The sequence below is a fragment of the Castor canadensis genome, chromosome 3, assembly GCF_047511655.1.
Source record: "Castor canadensis chromosome 3, mCasCan1.hap1v2, whole genome shotgun sequence".
Taxonomy (NCBI): Eukaryota; Metazoa; Chordata; class Mammalia; order Rodentia; family Castoridae; genus Castor; species Castor canadensis.
Window position 1 is genome coordinate 15,132,487 of NC_133388.1, and position 17,127 is coordinate 15,149,613.

Genomic DNA, 17,127 nt, shown 5'->3' on the forward strand with positions numbered 1-17,127 from the left:
CCAACCCATTGAATATAACAAATATGTGTGCATGCATCTCTATTCTGTTTATGTACAATATAACTTCAGAGTCTGCTTTTTTACTAATGGAAATTTAGAATAAGTTAGAAGTCCCACTTCAAATCAGTGGGGAAACAAATTGTGTTAAAACATTTATTTAAAATGTTGGAGGACAACCAGGTAGCCAGTTGAAGTACAAAGTAGAGGGTGAATCATTTGTGCACATCAGAATCAAGTCCAGAGGGACCAAAGACTTAATTAAGTATAAAAATTGAACTCATAACAGGAAGTAGATATGTTTTAAAAATTATCTCATAATAAGACTTATCTTAGAATGCTTAAAAATTCAGAACTAGTAAAGAAATATTGATACAGTCAACAACATAGAAAAATTTGACTTTTTTAAAAAAACTGTCAAACTCATAAAACTATTGAAAATGCTAGCTTCCCCTACAAATCAATTATCATTTTAAAGTCTCAGAATGAAGTTCGGGTCAAGCCTAGGGTACTGGTGGCTGATCGGATATGAATTTCATAAGCATCCTCCCTGCATACTGTAAAATCTATAGTAATGCAAGTGAAACGACAAGCGACCTCTGGCTTCAATGTTGCCTTATCACCTGAAATTGTCATCTTCCAAAAAGAAAGTAAAAAAGTCAAAAACAATCCTTCAAAAATGAAGACAGAGTAAAGATATCTCTAGACCAACAAAAGCTGAGAAGATGTATCATCTTCATTAAGTAAGTTTAAAAGTACTTCATTAGGCAGAAAGATGATTCTGGATGAACCCTTGGACTTAGAATAAAAAGCACGAGGAAGGGTAAATATGTGGGCAAGAAATACATAATATTTCAAAAATATAAACAACTACTTAAAACAAAAATAATAACAACATATTTTGGCATGTTAGTTGTCAGTTTACTGCTTCTCAGCCTCAAATCCTCTCTTCACTGCTGCTCTGCCAGAATGGGTCTGAACCTTTTCCACATTTTTGCTTTGCCGGTGGGCTCAGTGATGTCAGGCTTTGTCAGTAGAGGGCGCTAGAGAGAGAGATTGCAGGAGGAAGAGGCTTTGCCTTCCTGGTTTAGGCAAAAATTAATTAAATGAGACAAAAGAAAAAACCCTAGATGATAGATAATGAGATAGATAGATGATAGGTACATAGATACATAGATAATAGATACATACATACATATGTACTAAATAGATAGATGATAGATGGTTGATAGCTACATAAATAGATGACAGATGATAGAGCGGTAGTAGATGATAGATACATAGATAAATAGATAAATGACAGATAGATAGATGATAGATGATGGAGGATAGTTAGTGTGCACATTGAAAAATACTTCAATGATATTTTCTTAAATGTACATATTTATACCTTTCTAATACACACACACACACACACACACACACACCTGATTTCTAAAGTCAGTATCTTACTTAAATAAGAAAACACTAAATGCATTCCCACTAAAGTTAAAATTAAGGCAAAATTGTACTGGGATTATTTACTAGACAATGCAATTACACAAAAGAAAGCAGAAACGTAGGAATTGGAAAAAAGGAAATAAAGGTATGTGCTCATGTATGAAAATGGAAAAAATGAGACCTGTCAAAACTACTCCAGGAATGAGGGGAGGGGTGAATTCAACTATGAACTTTTGTAAATGTCACAATATCCCCACAGTACGACAATAATATGGTAATAAAAACTAGCTCTATTAGCAGATTATAACTATATAACCAACTAAAAGAGGTGATTTCTTAAAGAAATTAAACATGCAAATCAAGAGAAACAGAAATTCAATAAAAATTCAGCAAGATACCAGGATATAGAATTGACATGCAAAAATAACAGCTTTCATATAAACAAATAACAATTGGTGAAAACGTGTAATGGAAAAGAAACGAAATGACAGCACAAAGCTACAACATGATAGAATAAACTGAACAAGAAATGTGCAAAACTCCATATTGAGAAAATGAAAAACACTTCATAAAGATGTCAAATGGAAAGTTCTTCCTTCTGGAATACTGTTTCTCAAAACCATCTACATATTGGTTTTATCTAAGTTAATTTATTAATTTATTGGGATTCCAACAAAAATACCATTTTTTCTTACAGATAGATAAGATGATACCAACATTCATACAGAAAACACCCAAGAACAGTCAGGAAAGATGATACGATTATGATCCTATATTTAAAAGACCCTAAACACACCACCAGAAAATTCTTATGTCTAATAAACACTTTCAGCCGAGCAGCAGGAGAAAAAAAATCAACATACAAAAATCAAACATTTTCTATATGCCAATAGTAGCAGGCTGAGAAAGAAATCTGGAAAATACTCCCATTCCCAATAGCCTCAAAAGATAAAATACCTAGGAATAAACTTAACTAATGAGTTGAAAGATCTCTATAATGAAAACTATGAAACACTGAAAAAAATAAACCCTAAAAAGACACCAGAAAATGGAACCACCTCCCCATGATCAAGAAATGGCAAATTAATATTGTGAAAATGGCTACAATACTGAATGGACTTACAGATCCAACTCAATCCCCATCAAAATCCCAGTAGAAAAACAATCCTGAAATTCACATGGAAGCACAAAAAAAATCCTGAATAGCCAAAGTAATTCTGAGCAAAAAAAGCAACAGGGAAGATATCAAAATACCCGAGTTTAAATTATATTACACAGTTATAGTAACAAAAACAGCACACAAAAACAGACACATAGACCAGTGGAATAGAACAGAGGATCCAGAAACTCACACAGCTACAGGCATTGACTTCTCAACAAAGGGGACAAAAACACACTGGAGAAAAGATAGGCTTTTTAACAAATGGTGCTGGGAAAACTGGATACTCACAAGTAGAACACTGAAACTGGATCTCTATCTTTCCCCTGTTTAAAAATCAATTCAAAATGGATCAAAACCTTAGTGCAAGACCTGTAAATTTTGAAAGTACTAGATGAAAGCAGGGGAAACAAAGACGTAGGTGTAGGCAACAACTTCCTGAATAGGACTCCAATAGCTCAGAAAATAATGGCAAAGATTGACAAATGGGATTGCATCAATTAAAAAGCTTCTGCACATCAAAGGAAATAATTACCAGAGTGAAGGGACATCCTACAGAAAAGGGGAAAATCTTTACCAGCTGTTCATCTGACAGAGGATTAATATCCAGAATATATAAAGAGCTCAAAAAATTAAACACCAAAAGAACAAATAATGCAATTAACAAATGGACAAATGAATTGAACATACAGTCTACAAATGCGTTCAGCATCCTTAGTCAAAAATAAAGGAAATGCAAATCAAAACTGCAGTGAGGTCAGTCAGAAAGGCGATCATCAGGAGAACAAACAACAAATGTTGGCAAGGAATCCTCACACACTGTTGGTGGGAATGTAAATTAAGCTATGGAAATCAGTGTGGAGATTCCTCAAAAAAAAAAAAAAGCCCTACAGCTACCATATGATCCAACTTTGTGACTCTGGGGTGTAGAAGCAAAGGGATGTAAACCAGCACACATACCATAGCAGAATCCCTACACGAATGCTAACTGCAGCACTACCAACACTAACCGAGTTATGGGATCAGCCTAAGTGCCCACCAACGAACAAATGTATACAAAATGTGGTAAAGTACCCAACAGACTATTATTCAGCCATAACAAAGGATGAAATGATGTCATTTGCTGGAAAATGGATAGGACTGGAGATCTTCATGCTAAGTGAAACAAACCAGATCCAAAGACAAATATTGCATGCTTTCTCTAGACCTAAAAAAGATGTGAATGGAAAAGGGGAACCATGGTGGGGGGAAGCAGGAGGGGTGAGGGGGGGAAAGAGTGGGCAATGGGCAGGTGAATATGATTGAGGTACATGTCATATTGAAACTCATTAAATTGTCCTAAAAGGGGGAAGGTGGTGATAAGAAAGTAACAGAGAGGTGAATGATCAAATTTTATGCGTGTGTGGAAATATCACAATAACACCCCTTTGTACAATTAATATACACAGAAGGAGGAGGGAGAGATGGAGATGAGCCAAGGAAACACTGAAAATGAAAAGCTATAGGGCAAGAGAAGGGGACAATCCTGACACACAGTGAAGCATGTGCACTGGTTCTTTTATTTAAACTGCAGTAGTGACACTTGGACATCTAGGCAGACTAATTAGGTAGGTTAGAAAGTTTGGCGTTTTAATATTTCATGAAGACTCTACAGGTGACCTTGGACAACTGGAGAACTGGAGAGCCAATTTTAAAAAGCCATTCCTTACACCACACACAAGAAGAAAAAGGATCAGAAATCTAAATGTTAACAACAAAAAAAAAGAAAGAAAGTCTGTAAGTACAAGGAGGAAACAGATAAATTCCTCACCATTTCGGTGCAGGAAAAGGTTTTCCAATCATGAGTCAGAGCCCAGAGGAAAGTAAAGACCGATAAATCTGACTATGGGGAATAAAAACCTTCAAAAGCAACATCAAAAGACAAACAAAAACTTGAAAGAAACTGTTGGCAAATTGTCTCAACAATAAGGAGCTAAGATCACTAATACATAAGGACTAAAAAGGTAAAACTTAAAAATAAGCAAAGGACATATATAAACAGTGCTTAAACATATTGAAAATATGTTCAGCCTCACTAAAATAAAAAACACAAACTAAAATACCATCCATTGCCAATCCACTGAATTGGCAAGAATGGGAGTCCACGGGTAAAAAGAGTCCTTTCCACCCATTGCAGTTGGTGAAAAATGTCCCCTGGGGGAGGGAATTTGGCAATATTTAATGTATTTGCTTTCTGAAACTGATGTAACAAATTGCCACAGACTAGGTGGCTTAAACAACAGGAATAAATTCTTGCACAGTTTTGCAGGACAGGTCCAAGAGCAAGGCGCTGCCAGGTTCTTTCCCCCCAGAAGCTCCAAGAGAGAATCACCTCATGACTCCGCCCAGCTTCTGGGGGCTGTGGAAGACCCTCTGCGTTCCTTTGCTTGTGCACACGTCACTGCTTTCTCTGCCTCCATCTCTGCTTGGCCTTTTCCCATAATCCCCCTGTGCCTTTCTCTTTAAGGACACATGGCATTGAAATCAGGGTCCTCCCTAAATACAGGATGACCTCATCTTCTGATTCTTAATTACATCTATAAAGACCATTTTGCCAAAGCATGTCACATTCCTAGGTTCTCAGGGTTAGTTCTCAGAATATCTTTCAGGCAGCAACTATTCCCCCTCAATATATATTTTTAAAGATACAGATACATTTACCTTTGATCCAAAAATCTCACTTCTGAGCATTTAGCCTAATGACATACCTCTACAATTTAAAATAACCTACACAGTTATTAATAGAAGCACTCTTTGTAATTGCAAAATACTAGAAACTACTTTTAAGTAGTTTGTGGGCTTTTAAGCCCACAAAGGAAATTGGTTGACTAAACAATAGAGCTCCTTGAAGTTGTAAAAAGAAAAAAGAGAGAGTGCAAAAGAAAATGAGAAGGGATTTCATAAGGAAGAAAAAGAAAAAAGAAAGATATAGATATAGATATATACATATGATGTTTGCCTTTATCTAAAGAGATACCGGAAGTAGCCAGACATGGTGGCTGTAATTCTAGCTACTTGGGAAGCAGAGATTGGGAGGATCACAGTTTGAGGACAACCTGGGCAAAAATTCGTGAGATTCCATCTCAACCAATGAGAACAAATCTGGGTATGGTTGTATGCACCTGTAATCCCATCTATGAGGGAAACATAGGTAAGAGGGGTTCTATCCAAGGCCAGCTCTTATCTAAAAATCACTAAAGCAAAAAGGGCTGGAGATGTGGCTGAAGTGGTAGAATGCTTGCATAGCAAGTAGGGGCTCTGAGTTCAGGTATCACACACACGCAAAAAGTCTAGATCTTATGCCAGGCAGGGTGGTACACGGATGTAATCCCAGCACTCAGGAAGATAGTGAGTTCTTGCCTAGCCAGGACTATAGCAAGATCCTTCTTCAAAAAAACCAAAACAAAACCCTCCGATCTCCATTAGCAAGCCGGACTTTGTGTTTTTAGCTTCACCTGACCCTTGTCTTTCTTCTCTGGACCGTCACCCCTTCGGTCTGCCAGTCATGTAACACACATGAATAGCCTGAGGAAATAATGATCTTTACCAAAATAATCACCATTTTACTTGAGATCAGCAGAACTGAGAGACATCATGTGGCCAGAAGTGTGTCAAGGGGCCACCTCCACCTGCAAGAAGGTGCCCACCAGTTGGGATCACCTGTGTCCTATATAAACTTCTCCTCGGTCAGCTTCCTGCTAACATGGTCCTTTAGCAGGCCAGCCTACCGTCTTCCAATCAGCTAGCTCTTTGCATAGCAAAGCTCGTCCTCTGCCACCATCTTGCCTCTCCACGGACTGGTTTCTGTCACGTGGCGTGGCATGGAGAGACCAAACCTTGCACAGTGAGAGCATTACTATCTCTGCTCGTCATATCAAAGACACGATGTTTTCCTCCCAATTTTCTTTTCTTTTGCCTTTATGTTACAGTTTAGAGCATTATTCTTGTGCTCAATTTTATGGGTAGATCATATATATGCACATAACAAAACTGATTTAATAGCCTGAGAGGTCTGAGAAGTTGTGTCTCTGCAGCCTGGCACTGAGTCTTCAGATCAGTCCCAACATTGGGGAAACGCTGCATTTACCTTGAAATCGGCTCTGCGTGGTAATTAGCGATCCACCTGTCTGTCTCCTCCACTGGATGAATCTTCCTTGGGAACAGAACAGATATTAAACACATCTATCCCCCCCACAGTAGAGCTGGGTTGGGGGCTCAGGATCAGGGTGAAGTCCACCATCACCTCTCTCTCACGTGGTGTTCTGGGCCTAGAGCACTCAGAAGTCCCCTCACCCCTCCCGCGTTGGTGAGTTTCAGGGCAGAGCCTCTCCTGGTGAATTCCCATCCTGTCTGGGGCTGCAGGAGGAGCTGGGGAATGCCGGAAGTCTTCTCTTGGTCTTTGGTTTTCCAGAAATGCCACCATCTCTTCACAGTGTTAATCAGTAACAGCCCCAAGAGGGATCATACTTTGGAATAGCAAATATTTGCTGAAATCTTTGGGCTGCAAGGCTTACCGTTTTCATCTTTTCTCTGAATGATCGTCCAGGCACCAGAGGCCCACACTGGTAAGAGGTGGCAGATAACAGGGAGACCTCCAGAGTGTCTAACTGGGAGGGGAGGTGCTCTTGTCATCTCTGGGTGGGCTCCAAGGTGAGGAGTGGTGGCCGGGTATATAGAGTCCTCAATCCTAGGCTCCCTGGGGACTGTAAACCCAAGCTGGGTCTGGGAGGAGCGAGAGGCGTGTCACATACAGGAGCGTGGCCAGGCTTGATATTTGGACCGCTGCAGCTTCACTGTCCAGGTGAACGAGCCTGCCCCTGCTTCTGCTTCTGCCCCCTCCAGGGCTAGAACATTGCACCAGGTCCGAGTGGCAGGTGAGTGACTGATTTCTTGCCTCTGTACGGGAAGGCGCCCTCACCATACTCCATGGTGCCCTCACCATACTCCATGGTGCCCTCACCCAAAGATCCTGAACTGTTCAGACGATGAATAAAGGCCTGAAAGGACAAGGTGGGACTGGTCAGTGGGCAGGGGTGGGAGTGGCTAAGTGTTGAGGGGCTGCATTCTGCATACTGAAGACAGCTTCAGGACTTGTGAGGGGAGACTTAGCACTGGGAAGGGTGGCGTCGAGCCAGTGTGCTGGAATAATTTCCTGATGCCTGTAGCAGAGAGAGGTAATTCTGAATCCAGGGGTATTCGACTGTGGGCTTGATTTACAAAGTAGCTCTAAATGCTACTAATACAACTGCCCTAGTTAGCTCGAGCTGTCGTGACAAAATGCCTCAGACTGGATGCTTAAACAATAGATATGTATTTCTTACAGTTCTGGAGGTCCCAGCTGTGGTGCCAGCATGGTTAGAGTGCAGTGAGGACCCACTTCTTGGTTTTCAGATGGCTGCATTCTCCCTGTGTTCTTGGAAGGACAGAGGAAGGCACTAATCCCATCACAGGGGCCCCACTCTCATGACCTCATTTAAACCTAATAACTTCCCCAAAACCCCACCTCCTAATATGGTCACTTTGGGGGTTAGGACTTCAACTTATGAATTTTGCAGGGACAAAGACATTCAGTCCATGACAATAATGAGGGCATCAAACTGGAGACATTTGGTACACGGAAGGAGGCTCTGACTTACAGAAATGGAGTGACCTACTAAGTGTGCTCTTGCCATTTAAGACTAGAAAGCATTTCCTAAGCAGTGACCTTTGGGAAACACAGCAGAAGTACTTTACTGAATAAGGCAGTGCCACTCAGGATGCAAGGAGGGGGGCCTCGATTCTGTGGCACCATGTAGCAAAGCAAGGGGCAATGGACCAAGTCCTGAGGCTTAAGAGGACTCAGCACAAGGGAGGGGTGAGGATAGGTAAGACACCTAAAAAACTAGCTAGCATTTGTTGCCCTTCACGTAAAGAAACTAAAGCAGATACCTTAAAAGCAACTGAGGCCAATAGGAGAAGGGGACCAGGAACTAGAGAAAAGGTTAGATCAAAAAGAATTAACCTAGAAGGTAACACCCACGCACAGGAAATCAATGTGAGTCAATGCCCTGTATAGCTATCCTTATCTCAACCAGCAAAAACCCTTGTTCCTTCCTATTATTGGTTATACTCTCTCTTCAACGAAATTAGAAATAAGGGCAAAATAGTTTCTGCTGGGTATTGAGGCGGGGGGAGAGGGAGGGGGCGGAGTGGGTGGTAAGGGAGGGGGTAGGGGCAGGGGGGAGAAATGAACCAAGCCTTGTATGCACATATGAATAACAAAACAATAAAAAAAAAAAAAAGAGGACTCAGTCCCCTGCATGCAGGAGAAGCAGCCTGGGAGCTTCTGAGACCTTGTTGTCACACTTGGCTGCTGGGTCCCCACATCACAGTGAAGGTCTCTACTGATGGGAAATCAAGAGGCCTGAAGCCTCCCTCCCTTCCATACTGCCTGGGTGCCCTTTCCTACCCAGGCCCTCCAACACTCCAGAAGAGAGTGAGGAGGTGGGATTGGGGGCATCTCATGGGCTGCTCAGCCACACTCAGGGACATAGACCAGGAACTGAGTGCGTACGTACATAGCCTGGTGGCAAGTGCCTAGAGGGTCACCATGAGAATTGATGAGACTGCACAAGCCTAATCCCCAAAGAATCAGCTGTGTCCCTTGCTGCCATCCTGGGAGCTGCAGCTGAAGACCCACAAGGAACTAGGCAGGTGAGGTGCACGGGGAGGAGAAACTTTATAAAAAAAAAAAAAACCCACATGGGGAAGCTTTCCTGTCTCCTTGCATGATTGCCTCTCAGACTCTCCAAATCCAGCCAATGTGTCACACACTGAACTCCTGTGGCCCAGTGTGGAGGGGCTGCTTTTCTGCCAATCAGAGGCAATGCTTGAAGCAGATCTGTGAAAGGTTTATGAGGCCCTGATCCCACCTGACCCTATTGTGCCGCCCACCCCACGTTTTGCTGCCTCCCATCCCCAGAGAAGAGGCTGTGTGTGCCCTGGCCTTCAGGGAGGATACAGAATGAACAGAAAAGGGGACTGGAGGACCACAACCTGCCCAAGGCCCTGGCAGAGGATGGGGACTGGTGGAAGTTTTGCCCTGTGAAGTCTTGCCTGCAATTTGGGTGGACAAATGCATTCCTTACCTGCTCCAGGTTTCTCTTGGCAGGGCTCACCTGCATGAGGGTCCCCACAGGAAGGAGGTGGGTCACTGCATTGCACGGAGGAGCATTTCATTAGGCATTGAGACCATCTCTGTCCCCTTTTCTGTCCAGGAAGGAAGTGGACCTTGGCCTCTGCAGCTGACCACATGAAGGTGCTTCCCAGCCTCCTGCTCTCTGTCCTTCTGGCAGGGGTGTGGCTGGTGCCTGGATTGGCCCTGGGCCTTCATTGGTCGGAAGCCTGGGCAGGAGTAGAGACTCAGGGGCACCAAGCTCCTCTGAATCAGACTTGGGAGGAAGTGCAGGCTCCCCCCGATGATGAAGGCAAGGAGACCTGGCTGAGGGCCAGCGAGCAGCAGCTCTCCAATGAGACCTCGAACTTCGGGTTTAGTCTGCTGCGGAAGATCTCCCTGAAGCACGATGGCAATGTGGTCTTCTCTCCGCTTGGCGTGGCCATGGCCATGGCAGGCTTGATGCTGGGGGCCACAGGGGAGACCAGAGCCCAGGTGGAGAGTGGACTCCACCTGCAGGCTCTGAGCCAGATGGAGCCCAGGCTGCTGCCAGCCCTCTTTAGGAGACTCAGGGAGACCCTCTCCAGCAACCGGGAGCTGGGTCTCACCCACGGGAGCCTGGCTTTCATCCACAAGGATTTTGATGTGAAAGAGACCTTTCTCAATTTATCCAAGAGGTATTTTGATACAGAGTGTGTGCCTACGAATTTCCGCAACGCCTCACAGGCCAGAGGGCTGATGAATCTCTACATTAACAAAGAAACTCAGGGGAAAATTCCCAAGCTCTTTGATGAGATTAATCCTGAAGCCAAATTAATCCTTGTGGATTACATCTTGTTCAAAGGTACTCTCCCAAAGCCATAGGTGTGATCACTCTCTTCCTTTCCTTCCTCTGGCCAGCATAGGGTCAATGCTAAAGGATTTTCTGTGGATATGTTCTCAGGTTTCACAGGCACATTAGAGCATGCATTGAGCAGTGCCGGGTACGTTCCTCTGAGGTCCTGGCCCTGGTCACCCCACGTGCCTGCGGTCCTTATAATTTCCACAGCACTTCCACCCAGCTCTGGTATTTGGAAGAAACAGCAGCATAGAGTTTGTTTGTTTTAAAGCATATTATCTGAGAGACTTAGGATTGCACCTTTGCTTCTTCAATCTCTGCTTTTTTGACCTGGAGCAAGTGGCAAAAATCTCTGTCCTTGGCTTTTTAATACAGAAAATAGGGATACTCCCACCTGCTATGGTCATGAGCCATGTGAGCTAATGAACGTGAAGTGGCCAGCTGGACACCATGTATACATGACCAGTTTGCATTTGCTCTTCCTGACTGCCAATGCAGCCGACTGAGCAGGGCTGTTGTCTCCTTCCTAAAGGAGATGAAGGTGAAGGTCAGAGAGGTTAGCTTGGTCAGGGACACACAATGAGTACCAGAAGCCACACAAGACACGGGGTGCCTTCTGACACCCTGGACCAGGTTCTTCTAGCTCTGCTTCTCTAATGGGGCACAGGACGTGGTGTGGATACCACTGGAGCAGAAAGCCAGCACCAGGAGACTTGCAAAGCCCAGGGTAGGGAGTCACTTTTCAGACATCCAGGAGATAACCCATGACAGACGCTCTGGGTCTGTCATGCATCCACCCTCTGGTGGCTTGCCTGCATTGGGTGGGGGGCTGCTCTCAGAATCACATAAATCAATGGATGGGCCAGAAACACCACCAATTTGTGGAATGTGTGTGTGTTTGAGCTTGGGCGTGTATAGGACAAAGTGGCAGTAACGGAGTCCCTCATGCAGATGAGGGTCAGTCAGTGGCCCAAGGGTCCAGGTCCAGACTGAGGAAAAGAGGGGACCAGGAGGAGACATATCCTGTCCAATGAGGATAATGGGTACAGCTGCATTTTAAGCTTCGGGGAATGTGTCTGGCCTGCCTGAGCTGTGGCCCAAGCAATCTAGCCTTTCCTTGTTGGGGTGAAGGGATACAGACTGCTATCCCCTCTGACGCTTGGGTCAATGCTTTTCAAGAAGGCTGGTTTCTGCATAGGCTCTTTTCTGACCTGTTCAGGGAAATGGCTGACCCCGTTTGACTCTGCCTTCACCGAGGCTGACACCTTCCATCTGGACAAGTACAAGGCAGTTAAGGTGCCCATGATGTACAGGGCAGGTCACTTTGCCTCTACCTTTGATAAGAATTTTCGTTGCCACATCCTCAAACTGCCCTACCGAGGAAACGCCACCATGCTGGTGGTCCTCATGGAGAGAACAGGTGACCACCTGGCACTGGAGGACTACCTGACATCAGACCTGGTACAGACATGGCTTCGGAACATGAAAACCAGGTACGACCCTCCCCCACTTGTGCAAACACTTCCCACAATTTCATCCAACACCCTGTGGCTGAATGCCATCTCCCCCAGGCACCTGAGGCATGGATCCCAGGGCCTGGCTTGTCCATTCATTTACTCAGCAAGTACTTAGGAAGCTCCTCGTGCTGTGATACCTACACGGTGCTAGGGATACATGCCAGGGATGCTTCTGACAGGCGGAAGCCCTTGCTGCCCCCGTGGAGTTCAGGTTCTAGTGCAGGGAGACAACACAGGAAGAGGGCAGGAGCAGGTAGGAGGGTCAGCAGGGTGCAGGTGGAGGTCAGGGAAGGCCTCCCTAAGGTGACAATAAACAAACATCTGAAGCTGGGGGTGAACTGTTTGCATCTGTCAGGGAGAGGATTGTTAGAAGCAGAGATGGGAAGGTTCTGGGATACAGGGTGCCTGGCAGGCCAGACACCTGCAAGGTGGCTAGTAAGGCTGCAGCCAGTGAGGTCAGAGAGGAACCAGGGTCCAGCCACCTGGGACATCACCTCACAAGCCAGGAAAGACTTGGGCCTTGTCTGGGGCAGGGGCAGTCAGAGAGTTCTGAGCAGAGGCACACTGTGATCTGAATGAAAATCATACAAGCTCCTGTGTTGAGAAGGGACACCGGTGAATGCAGCAAGGAGGCCCGCCAGGAAAGTACTCTAATAATCCAGTTAAAACACTGTGGCTTAGACCATGGTGGTGGTGGTGGAGGTAAGGAGGGGTTGAATTCTGAGTCTACTACAAGGTGAGAGTTAGAAGAACTTGGGGGCAGGAGACAGACAGAAAGACCCATCAGTCAATGGTGACTGCAAAGTTATGGCCTTAGCAACTGGAAGGAGGTCCAGTGAAGAGTTTGGTCTTTAAATTTGCACCCAAAATATCAATCAGGCACCCAAGTAGGGATGTCAAGAAGGCACCCAGGCTTAGGCACAGGCTGGAGATAGGAATCCTGGAGTGATCGCATAGAACTGGGACTAAGAACGAAATCTCTTGAGGAGGCGTCTCTGAGTGGAGAGAAGGGTTACAAGCACAGAGTAGGACAAACTCAGAGGTTGGTCCAAGAAATTAATCCACATCTTGGAGTATGAGGAAGGCAGCTGCAACAGGAACCCCATGGTCGTGCCTTTGAATCTTGCCAACTCCGAACCTGTTGCAGAGACGAGTTCAGCTAAAGGGCCCTGCTGTTGGTTTTATCTTTGTTATTTTTCTTTAAATCTTTAGTACCTAGCAAAAGACCTCAAACATAAGGCCTCAGAAATGTTTGGTGAGTGAATAAACTATATAAATTAATCTCTAGGACATGTCATGTCTCATTATATTACAGTCTGACAGCCTAGCCCAACCAGAATGGAAAGAGAGAGAGAGAGAGAGAGAGAGTGTGTCAGAAGTTACTTATGAAGTCCCCATCATTGTTGTAACTACTTAGCATGCACGTGTTTTCTGAACAAGCCTGGGAAACTGGTATTGGTATTTTGGGTACACGTCACAGAATAAGAAATTAGGACTTAAAATTAATTTGGTATCAATTAGTAGTTTTCATGGTTTTTATTTCTGAGATGCAGAACTCATCCTTCCAAACATATTTTTGGAGAACTCAAATACAGAAAGTAGGTCATCTCAGAGTCTCCCTGGCTACAGATGTAGGGGTGGAAGTCCCTTTGCTCTCCTCACCTGTCCCTCCCGGGCTGCTCCTGGGAGCCCTGGATCTGCAGGATCTGTGGTTGGGAACAGCATCTGCTAGAAGGGTGCAGGGAGCAGTTGTTGGGTTGGTTTGGGTGGTTTTTAAAACACAGGGAAATGGACGCAAGGTATGACATTCTTTGCTAAAAAGAATGTGACTGATGAATAAAACCAGCTCACTGAAGCTGAAGTCCTAGTCTTTCATGAGCCACAAGTATCCTCCCTGATATCTGTTCTGAGACAGACCACTAAAAAAAGGAGGGCAAGCACTATACACTGCCAACTGAAGGAGAGTCCTTAATGGAAATAACCTTGGAGGAAGGAAAGAAAAGAAAACACGTCCGTTTCAGCATTCCGACTGTGGCTTTGTCTATATTTCACCATCATCTGTCCTTGTACCCCAGGAAAATGGAGGTTTTCTTTCCCAAGTTCAAGCTGGACCAGAAGTATGAGATGCACGAGCTGCTCAAACAGATGGGAATCAGAAGAATCTTCTCATCCTCAGCTGACCTCAGTGAACTCTCGGCCACGGCAAGAAAGCTTCAGGTGTCCAAGGCAAGTCAGGGTCTGGATAGGGCCCAATCCTAAGCATAAATGCCACCAAAACCAACAGATATTTTGCAAACCATTTAATGTTGATAAAATGCCTACTTGTAGTAGAGAATCAGATTTAAAGTCCAACAATTTGAAATAGCTTCTGAGTAGGGTACTTTAAGAATCTCAAGCCACACTGCTAAATACTTTTTCAACTAAGTTCTCTTCCGTAAATTTCTCCCTCTTCACCCCCTATGCACAAGGAGAACTTTACCCCTGGAATAGACTGGCTTACAGAGTCATCATCACTGTTGAAAATTGAAAATGCTCATGAAATTATACAACCTTTAGATTGAAAGTAACCTCAGGTGTCACCTGGCCCAAGCCTCCTATCCCTTGTGGACATCTACTTTCTAGCACCCCTGCAGAAAAGCCCTTTGGTTTCAGTCTCTGTCATTAATGCTTCCAGTGACAAGGGAACACATCCCTTCTTTGAAAACCAGACAAAGCCACAAATGGTTAGTTTTTAAAAGACATATTGGCCAGTAACTTCTCCCTAACACATGTTTTTTGGTCCTCCTTCTATCCCTAAAACTACTGAACATGAGTTTAGCCAGCTTCTGCATTATTGAGATACACTTTGTGCTGATTCTTGAGCTGAGCTGGTGCCCATATGTGTTTTGAGCTTCCTGGGTCCCCTGAATCCTTGGAGACCTTCTGGTGTGTGGGGTGCCAGGCATGGCTAGTCTTTGGGGACAGCTCCCAGAGTCCCTTTAGCTAATCAGTTTGCTCAAGGGCAGGGCTCTTGGTTCTGAGGGGACTGGCTATTGTCCCAGCGGTTCTGTGCGCTGCTGGGAACTGGTAGCATTCCTGACCTATGTTCACTAAGGCCTAGTAGCTCCCTTCTCCCTCCCTATCATCATTATAACCAAGAAAATGCTCCCACAAATCTCCAAGTGACAGCCATGTCTCACTATATTCTTCCTTAGCCATTGGGTTTGGTCCATATTTCCCAAAACAACTGTAATTCTCAATTCCAAGAGACATTAAAAATGGTATCTACTTAAGCAGAACCCAGTAAGGTAACTCTGGCCACAAACAGGCCTTCTCATCCCAGGGGATGTGAGGCAATTAAATATGGCAGCCCTGCAGGCTGGCTCCAGTGTATGGGAGCTGGAAGTGAGATTCTGCTGTCTTTCAGAGCACTGCCATGGCTGCACATTGACAGCTATTGAACAGTCTCCCTGTTTGCTCTGAGGAATAAACCTTCACCCCAGGAAGGTTCTAGGTATTACTATCATTGATGTTTTTATCATCTCCTCTAATTATAAAGGTACATCATTCATATCACATTAGGTGATACACCTCCCAAACAGGCAACCAGAGCTCAAGAAAGCTATAGTGACCCTTGGCCTTGCCCCAGGGACACTCTCTGTGAAGACTAACCATGCCCTGCCCCTCCCTCCCTGTTCCACCTGCAAGAAGGAAAGTCAAAGTGTCCCAGCAGCTCAAAACATCTTCTAAGTGAGCCAGATCAGCTCAAGAATCAGCAGCAGCGCAAAGTATACGCTCAATAAATCTTCATTAGACATTTGCCAGCCAGAGTCCCTGACTCCAAGCCCTGAATGCATTTCACATGCTCCACACTGCACATTGCGATTGATTTAGACTTCTGAGGCATCTGGGAGCAGACAGGCTGTACCACTAAACCCCCAGAGTACGGCCAGGTGGGCAGGACCACTGTGCAGAATTTCAGGTCTCAATTCCCTCTCCCCACTGCCACACAAACTACCTTCACATCATCTCCTTTTCTAGGTCTTACAACAATCAGTGATTGAGGTGGATGAAAAAGGCACTGAGGCTGTGGCAGGAATGATGTCAGAAATCGTTGCCTATTCCATGCCTCCCATCGTCAAAGTGGACCGGCCGTTTCACTTCATGATCTATGAGGAAACCTCCAGGACGCTCCTGTTTCTGGGCAGGGTGGTGAACCCAACTCTCCTGTGACTCAGATGTGCACAAGCTGTCAGAGTGACCGCAGGTGCTGAACCAGAGGCTTCCCAGCCCACAGGGCTTTGGCTCTGGAGACCTTGTCCCCTTTGTTCAGCTAGTTTGGGGTATTCTCAGATTAACACAAGTATTAAATTGATACACATCTTAAAATGTTTGTACAGTCTGTCTGGCAGTCGAAAATTGTTCTTAAGAGCCTTTGTTAACCAACTGAAGACTAGTGAGGAGACTATCTCTACCTTTCTCTGCTGCCCACATACCTGGACTTTGAAAACTGTAGGTCACACTACTATTTCAGGATAAAGGCTTTGAGGGAGACATGTACATTCTCTCTGAGCCATGCCTCTCTTTCTCCACTTCTCTCTGGTATAAGCTAAGTGCTTTACTTCAGTCTATTATAGAATTATTTTTCACTGACTAGCATTAGTAGAAAACTGACATAATTATCCTGATTCAGGTATCTGGCTTGGTGATGCCCATATGATGCCATGGTACAGAGGCACCAGGTAAACCACAGATTATCCAGTTCAATGGTTTTATTTTACCAAAGAAAGAAACAGGGGCCCCTAACCAGAACAGGATCACACTATGATTTCCATGGGCACCAGGCACTTCTGCCTTTGTGACGCCTTTCCTTCATAAGATATATGTACACATGCATACACTAGCAGCTTCATTTTATAACTGCCTTGGAATAAAGACGAATATACTCTGGATTAGAATCTTTTTTTTAACCAATGCAAAGTATGTATCTTGCTTCTTGCTAGAA

At 44.5% G+C, this 17,127-nt stretch overlaps 1 protein-coding gene across 6 annotated transcripts; it reads left to right on the forward strand.

Moving 5' to 3' along the window:
• The first annotated feature begins 7,059 nt into the window (after positions 1-7,059).
• On the forward strand, positions 7,060-17,074 carry Serpina10 (serpin family A member 10). 6 transcript variants are annotated; one of them, XM_074067231.1, is made up of 5 exons: positions 7,060-7,200; positions 9,892-10,632; positions 11,846-12,119; positions 14,219-14,369; positions 16,164-17,074. In XM_074067231.1, the coding sequence occupies exons 1-5, from the start codon at positions 7,170-7,172 to the stop codon at positions 16,353-16,355; spliced, it is 1,389 nt and encodes a 462-aa protein (XP_073923332.1). In that variant the 5' UTR covers positions 7,060-7,169; the 3' UTR covers positions 16,356-17,074. The 6 variants fall into 6 exon arrangements, with proteins under 6 accessions (XP_073923332.1, XP_073923336.1, XP_073923334.1 ...); XM_074067235.1 differs by having other exon boundaries at positions 7,177-7,200; positions 9,896-10,632; XM_074067233.1 differs by lacking the exon at positions 7,060-7,200 and adding an exon at positions 7,372-7,509.
• The last annotated feature ends 53 nt before the right edge of the window (positions 17,075-17,127 follow it).